General features: G+C 41.7%; 1 protein-coding gene across 2 annotated transcripts; it reads left to right on the top strand.

The window, feature by feature from the left end:
* Positions 1–1,974: 1,974 nt before the first annotated feature.
* Positions 1,975–4,184, top strand: LOC122041105 (glycerophosphodiester phosphodiesterase GDPD1, chloroplastic-like). 2 transcript variants are annotated; one of them, XM_042600684.1, is made up of 8 exons: positions 1,975–2,153; positions 2,252–2,424; positions 2,810–2,869; positions 2,963–3,043; positions 3,118–3,318; positions 3,412–3,507; positions 3,591–3,798; positions 3,876–4,015. In XM_042600684.1, exons 1-7 carry the CDS (start codon positions 2,054–2,056, stop codon positions 3,789–3,791), a joined length of 912 nt encoding a protein of 303 aa, XP_042456618.1. In that variant the 5' UTR covers positions 1,975–2,053; the 3' UTR covers positions 3,792–3,798; positions 3,876–4,015. The 2 variants fall into 2 exon arrangements, with proteins under 2 accessions (XP_042456618.1, XP_042456617.1); XM_042600683.1 differs by having other exon boundaries at positions 1,976–2,153; positions 3,591–3,787; positions 3,876–4,184.
* Positions 4,185–8,120: the final 3,936 nt, after the last annotated feature.

Here is an 8,120-nt window from a genome sequence, read left to right as displayed (position 1 = left end):
CTGACCCTAAACTTGAGCTTCAAGCTTGGCTTGGTCGGCCGCTATTAGTTGGGTAAGAAGGTGGGTATGTGGTGGGTATAAATCTCTATATACAAGAGGCTACGATAGGGACCGAGAGGAGGAATTGGTTTTGGTCTCCCGATGAAATTAAGCATCCCGTGTTCACCCCGAACACATAACTTAATTTCATCAATAATAATTCATTCCACTAAAGAACTATTATTGAACTACCGCACCAATCCCAAATTACATTTTGGGTTCCTTCTTATTATGAGTGTGTTAGTCTCCATGTGTTTAAGATAATGAATGCCCACTAATTAAATGAGTTACTGACACCTCACTTAATTAATATCTTAGTCCAAGAATAGTACCACTCAACCTTATCGTCATGTCGGACAAAGTCCACCTGCAGGGTTTAATATGACAATCCTTATGAGCTCCTCTTGGGGTCATTCTCAGCCTAGATTAATAGGACACAAATTCCTTCTATAATCAACAACACACACTATAAGTGATATCATTTCCCAACTTATCGGGGCTTATTGATTTATCGAACTAAATCTCACCCATTGATAAATTAAAGAAATAAATATCAAATATATGTGCTTGTTATTATATTAGGATTAACAGCACACACTTCCATAATAACTAAGGTCTAGTTCTTTTATCAAGTCAGTATAAAAAGAACTTACCTAAAATGGTCTTACTCAATACATTTAGAGTGTACTAGTATAATTTATTAGTCAAGATAAACTAATACCTAATTCCACTACGACTATTCCAATGGTTTGTTCCTTTCCTTCTTAGTCGTGAGCAACTGTTTATAATTTATAAAGAACTGATAACTTGATCTTCTGTGTGTGACACCACACACCATGTTATCTACAATATAAATTAATTGAACAACTATATTTATCATAAATGTAGATATTTGACCATGTGATTCTTATTTCTAGATAAATATTTATACCAAAAGCTAGACTTTTAATATACACTCTAACAATAACTTAACCACCGCACTATCCCGAGAAGACACCGCCCCATTCTATATGTGACAAATAGTGATTCGTTGGCCCCCCCGGCCCCCCCCCCCCCCCCCCCCCTCGCGTCAACCTGTCTCTAGGCCAAAACAGAAAAAATAAATCACAGCCAACTACTAACTATTAGCGCATATGGTTAAGACATTGAATAAACATGCACAAACATACTAAGGGGGCACTTGGTTCGGGTAAGGGAATGAGAAAGGATATGAGAATGATTGCAAATATTAATGAAATGAGAATGATTCTCATACCCCTCTTAATACTCAGGAATGACCCATTCCTATATTTAGAGGAATGAATCCATGGGTCCCACCATCATTTCCCCAAACCAAGCACCAAGTTCATTCCATTCTCATTCCAAACTCCCCAAACAAGCAGCCCCTAAATTTTAATTTAAAAGCTTATATAATAATATTTCATACTTAATCATCATACTGCCCCTATTATATGGTAGTAAAAGATGAATACACTCGCCTTCAATATTTCCGTTAATTCGTCTCAGAATCAACATAAAAAATATAAATCATGGACGACTATTGTCCCTATTATATACACTTATAACACCTATAACAAGTGAAACCAGATAAGTTTAAAAAATAATTAGAAATAAAATAATTCTAACAAATAACTCGGCCGCGACATCGACGCTATACGTGTCTGCGTCGCTTCGCAAAAGCGTACATCTTCATTGTATCTTCTGTCGCCCCGTACCTGTGACATCCGGCTGCGTATCCTCCGCTATCTTATTCCAAATTTAACCAAATCAGTGACGTTGATTCCACCTTCCGTTTGGAAAAAAATTAGAAATGCTAAAAAATGGCGTCCCGGTCCCCGGATTTATGGGATATTCCGCGGCATAATTCCGAACGCGTTCTGCGAATATTCCCGCCTCCGGATCGCTCCAAGTTTAAATACCGAGAAGAAGCTGTTTCTCCCCCAATTTCATCTAGACGTCAAATCCGTGATCCCCAATCCCCAATCCCCAATCCCCAGTCCTCCTCCGGGTTGCCATGGCGCTCAAGGCGGCGCACGTCTCTGACGTCCCGACAATCGATCAGATCCCGGACGTCCCCGCCGTCGCCCTCTCAACGGTCTCCGCCCTCCGCAAAGGTATCGTCTATTTTGTCGTTTCTCCTTCGCATCTTTTGATCGACCCTGTGCAGATCGATGGTTTTGGGATTTTGATAAATTATGGAATCCGTTTTCAGGGACGCAGTGGAAGCGCAAGTCAGAGAGGCTGGTGGTGGTCGGCCACCGAGGGAAGGGGATGAACGCGCTCGCATCGACGGATCCGCGGCTTCAGGAGGTGAAGGAGAACTCGCTCCGCTCCTTCAATGATGCCGCCCGCTTCCCCGTTGATTTCGTCGAATTTGATGTCCAGGTCTATGTCTACCCTAATGATCTCGTTATCATGCCCGCCAGTTGCTTACGAAATTAGAATTACCGGCCGCCGTGGGGATCGCGGCGGATCGGCGATTTAGGAAACGGAGGACGCGGCGTAGGAGGCCGCACGTTCGTTTTCTTTACTGAATTAATTGCGGCGGATTAAAAACTAAAATTAATATCACCTTGGACTGGATAGAAGGTGGCCTTCATATGAGTTCACCACGCGTATGATAACTAGATAGCGGTAGGTTTTGTTCGTTTTGTAGTCGTGGTTTCTTGCATTTGTCGAATCAAAGATCATTAAAGTAGTTTATTGCTGTGGTCTTGTGACTTCTTCCGTTATACTTGTTCTTGATCACCAGAAGCTTCAATTTTTACAGGTCACCAAGGATGATTGCCCTGTCATCTTCCACGACGATCTTATCCTCACCGAGGAAGATGTAAGTTCCCTTTTCCTCTTTATTCTTTTCTGTTTAAGTTTTTTCCTTTTTTTTTTTTTTTTTTAAAAAGCCATTTGGTTTTGTTCGTCCTAGGGAAAACTTTCCGAGAAGCATGTAACAAGTCTCACCTTAGATGAATTTCTTTCTTATGGACCCCCAAAAGATCCTTTAAAGGTAAAGCTTGTCAAAATCGTAGTTATGATGGTGTAGTTTGAATCTGGATTCATCTTTATCTTACTGAACTGTAGAAGGGCAAGCCATTGCTCAGGAAGACCAAAGATGGGAGAATCCTTAACTGGAAGGTCCTAGCTGATGCTCCATTTTGCACGCTTCAAGAAGCCTTCCAAGGTGTTGATCCTCAAGTCGGCTTCAATGTCGAGCTAAAATTCAATGATAACGTGGACTACAAAGACGAGGAGCTGATCCATGCTCTTGAAACAATCTTGAAAGTACGTTGCATGACTCTCTTTCCTTCACTGAATTAATTATCGTGGATATGTCTTTGAATCACTTTTGCTACATTGCCATGATTTTTTCTGCAGGTTGTGAACGATTATGCGAATGAGAGGCCAATTATCTTTTCAAGCTTTCAACCCGACGCAGCCAAGCTGATCAGGAAACTCCAAAATGACTACCCTGTAAGAAATTTTGAGACTTGAATTGTTTTGTGGTGAAGCATATCGGATTCATAGTGACAGTGGATGCTACTTCTTATACGCAGGTGTTCTTCCTCAGCAATGGTGGGACGGAGATCTACAGAGATCCGAGAAGAAATTCTTTGGACGAGGCGATCAAACTATGCCTGGAAAACGGCTTGCAAGCAATCGTGTCCGAAGTCAAAGCGATCTTTAGGAATCCATCTGCTGTGGCCAAAATCAAAGAAGCCAATCTTGTGCTCTTCACATATGGGCAACTCAAGTAAATCAAGAGTACCATCGACCCTGATTTCCTTTAGTACCTCTTCGTAGAGTTGTAGGACTGATCAAGAGCTCCTCTGTTTCTGCAGCAATGTTCCTGAGGCAGTTTACATGCAACACATCATGGGGGTTAGCGGCGTTATTGTTGACCTGGTGCAGGAGATCACGGAAGCTGTTTCAGCTTTCAGCAGGCCGGATGTTGAGGGCGCCTCAAGGCCTAAATTTTCTCAGGCTGAGCTTTCGTTTTTGTTGAGGCTGATACCTGAGCTGGTACAGCATTAGTACCTTTTAGCGATTAGTGTACGATAGTGGGTATTCTATTCCGACTGTGTTTTCTCTCTCCCCGTACTTATAATATTTTATTCAATTAGAATGGAGGTCTATATATTTATTTTTCATAATTTTAATATAAATATACTTAAATTTAGGATCAAATAATTCAAATGAAAGTCATATCAAATTTTAATATCAATATTTTTACACTATTCAACTTGATTGGATTAGTTTGCACCAATTATCTGTTGGGTTCTTCGAGCCGCGAAAATCGCTTTTTCGCGTCGCGGAAACCCCGAAGGATCCAAAGCCGTAGATCCGTGCAAAGATTCGTATAAAAATTCGAAAAACTATTTCTTGTACGAGTTCAAAAATTGATCTACTACTTAGATCTATGAGGAAAAAGTGTTTACCCTTGATGCGATGCCCTTCGCGTTCCCGCTCGTCCAAATGATGCCGGATCTCAAGACCGTCAAGCGCCGGTCCTCTAGAAGTATCCACACGGACACACTAGATGGAGATGACCAAAAACCAAGGTGTGCTAGCACCTATGTGGTTCGGCCAAGGGAGGAGAGGGAGAGGGAGAGCTTGAGAGGAAGGAGGAAGAAGATGCAACACATGAATGAATAATCAAATTCTCATTCACAAAACAAGTGGCCGGCCACATTTCAAAATTCACATTAATTGCATTAATTGCAATTAATATGAAACCATTAAGAGAGTGACTTTGTTACTTCCATGAGGTGGCACCCATGATGATGTGGAACATCATTATTGGTCCACCTAATGCCAACTCACCAATGAGGTGGCAAAAAGGTCAAGTCAAAATTGACCTTTGGTCTTCCTTCTCAAGTCAAGTCAAACTTGACTCAATCTCTACCATGGTGGATCTAATCCAACCATCTGATTCGAGCCAACTTAATATAATGAATCTAATTCATTAAATTAAATTGATTCAATGAGTCAAAATCTAAATTAGACTCATTTAACACATGAATCAACTTGAGTCGAACTCAAGTTAGCCCAATTAGGATTACTCTTAATCCAATTTGATTCATCAAATGAATCTAATCCTCTTGGTTCATCATATGAACCTAATCTCCACCTAATTGTCCTAAGTGTGTGACCCTATAGGTTCTTGTAACGTTGGCAATGCCCTAAACTCATTTAGGAGCATAAGTAATGAGCGGTATCTAGCAACACATCATTACTATCCAAGTTACAAGAATGTCGAGATCCGACATCACCTTATGACTACCAATTGTGACTACTCACAAAATAATGACAAGTGTCCTTCTATCCTAGACGTCTAGATTGATCAATATGAGGCATAGACCGTGTCATCCTCTAATCAATCTAAATCTTGAACTCCAAGTAGACTCACTCGATCAAATGAGCTCAACATCTAATGTTGACTCATTTGGGCATGGCCATGCGCTTAGTGGTCTCACTCTATCAAGAATAACGATGTCGCTCCCGTCATATGGGAGGGATAGATCCCATCTACATCACTCACATCCCTCTGCATAATTCGTTACATACCCAGTAATCGCCTTTATAGTCCACCCAATTACGGGTGACGTTTGACGAAACTAAAGTACATAACTCCTTATGTAGGGATCCATGGTGACTTCAGGTCTAAGGACTAATAGTCATACTAATAGCCACATGAGAAAGTATATGACACTCATATAACGATCCATGATACTTTCTCATGGCGGGTCATTCAGTATACATTCTCTAATGCATACCCATGTGTCAGCTTGATATCTCTATATCCATGACTTGTGAGATCAAGTCATCGAGCTGACCTACATGCTAGTCTTATTGTATTAACATTGTCCCTGAATGCTAATACTCGACTAGGAATGATTTAGAGTAGTGTTCCCTATATCATCTCACTATCGATTCAACTAATCGATTGATATAGGTATGAACCTTCTACTCAAGGACGCTATTATACTTAGTCTATTTGGCACTAATATAAATAAGTATAATAACCAAACAAATGCCTTTATTAATATACAAGAATATGATATACATGAGTCCATACAATCATCAAATGATTGGCTCTAGGGCTCTAACTAACAATCTCCCACTAGCACTAGTGCCAATCAGTATAGGCTCTAAGGCCTAAAGACCTAGTGTGACCATCATGCTTCCTCTGTGCCAAAGCCTTGGTCAAGGGATCTGCGATGTTAGCCTCTGTAGGTACTCTGCAAATCTTCACATCTCCTCTATCGATAATCTCTCGAATGAGATGGAAGCGCCGTAGTATGTGCTTGGTCCGCTGGTGTGAGCGAGGTTCCTTCGCCTGTGCTATAGCTCCATTGTTGTCACAATAGAGCTCAACTGGGTCAGCGATGCTAGGAACCACCCCAAGTTCAGTGATGAACTTGCGGATCCAAACTGCCTCCTTTGCTGCCTCTGATGCAGCAATATACTCGGCCTCTGTTGTAGAATCCTGCTTCGAACTCTTCTCGCTGACAGCACCACCATTAATGCAAAATACGAACCCTGACTGCGATCGGTAATCATCCTGATCGGTCTGGAAGCTGGCATCACTGTAACCCTTTACAGTTAGCTCATCATTGCCTCCATATATCAAGAAATATTCTTTAGTCCTTCGTAAGTACTTAAGAATATTCTTGACCGCTATCCAGTGACTTTCATCTGACTTGTATCTGCTCGTCATGCTCAAAGCATACGAGACATCGGTCGAGTACGAGCAAGGCGTACATGATCGATCCTATGGCTGAGGCATAGGGATCTGATCCATGCGGTCTCTCTCTCCTCTCTGGACATTGAGTCTTCGGAAGACTCACGCCATGTGACATCAACAGAAATCCTGCATGGCAAACCGAAGGAGTACCTTGTCAATATATGTACTCTGACTTAAGCTAAGCAATCTCTTAGATCTATCTCTATAGATCTGTATCCCAAGAATACGAGATGCCTCACCTAAGTCCTTCATTGAAAAACAACTCCCTAGCCAGGTCTTGACAGACTAAAGCATAGGGATGTCCTTCCCAATGAGTAGTATGTCATCCACATACAATATGAGGAAGACAATTATATCTCCTACAACCTTCTTGTAGACACAAGGCTCATCTTCATTCTTGATGAAATCAAACTGTTTGATTGCATCATCGAAACGAAGATTCCAGCTCCGAGAAGCTTGCTTTAGTCCATAAATGGACCTATGCAGCTTACATACTCTGCTAGTATGCTGTGGATCTACAAAACCCTCAGGTTGTGTCATGTACACATCCTCGAGCAGGTTTCCATTCAGAAACGCGGTTTTGACATCCATCTGCCATATCTCATAGTCATGGTAGGCTGCAATAGCAAGCATGATCCGAATGGACTTAAACATCGCTACTGGAGAAAAGGTTTCATCATAGTCAATACCATGAATCTGCTTGAAACCTTTAGCTACCAAGCGACCCTTATAGATAAGTCCATCCATGTCAGTCTTTCTCTTAAAGACCCACTTGCACCCAATGGGTTTTACCCCTTCAGGTGGATCAACCAAAGTCCATACTTGGTTGGTGTACATGGATTCCATCTCGGATCTCATGGCTTCTAGCCATTTCTCGGAATCTGGTCTCATCACAACTTCTTGATAGGTGGTAGGCTCATCCTCTATGAGCACAATGTCATCATGGTCAGACAAGAGAAATGAGTATCTCTCAGGCTGACGACGTACCCTATCAGACCTGCGAGGAGGTATGTCTACATGAACCGGTTGTTGTTCCTCAACTCCTTGTGGAACAACATCATCCACAACACTTTGTGGTTCCAGTTCAATTTCCATCGTGGCATTAGTGCTATTGTTCGCATCTTGAACTTCTTCAAGATCGAACGCGCTCCCACTAGTCTTTCTAGAAACAAAGTCCCTTTCTAGAAAGACCCCAGTCTTTGCCACAACTACCTTGTGCTGACTGGGAATGTAGAAGTAATATCCCTTAGTTTCCTTGGGATATCCAATGAAATAGCACTTGTCGGATTTGGGTCCTAATTTGTCTGAGACTTGACGTCGTACGTAAGCCTCACAACCC

The sequence above is a fragment of the Zingiber officinale genome, chromosome 2A (genome assembly GCF_018446385.1).
Source record: "Zingiber officinale cultivar Zhangliang chromosome 2A, Zo_v1.1, whole genome shotgun sequence".
Classification (NCBI taxonomy): Eukaryota; Viridiplantae; Streptophyta; class Magnoliopsida; order Zingiberales; family Zingiberaceae; genus Zingiber; species Zingiber officinale.
The sequence above is the reverse complement of the archived record's forward strand: the minus strand, read 5'-3'. Positions and strand labels throughout refer to the sequence as shown.

Excerpts from the sequence above, each read along its gene's own strand:
- LOC122041105 (XM_042600683.1), top strand. The coding sequence starts at position 2,054 with ATGGCGCTCAAGGCGGCGCACGTCTCTGACGTCCCGACAATCGATCAG. Across the intron at positions 3,044-3,117 it reads CCCCAAAAGATCCTTTAAAG|AAGGGCAAGCCATTGCTCAG; the intron begins GTAAAGCTTGTC and ends ACTGAACTGTAG. Across the intron at positions 3,788-3,875 it reads TTCACATATGGGCAACTCAA|CAATGTTCCTGAGGCAGTTT; the intron begins GTAAATCAAGAG and ends CTGTTTCTGCAG.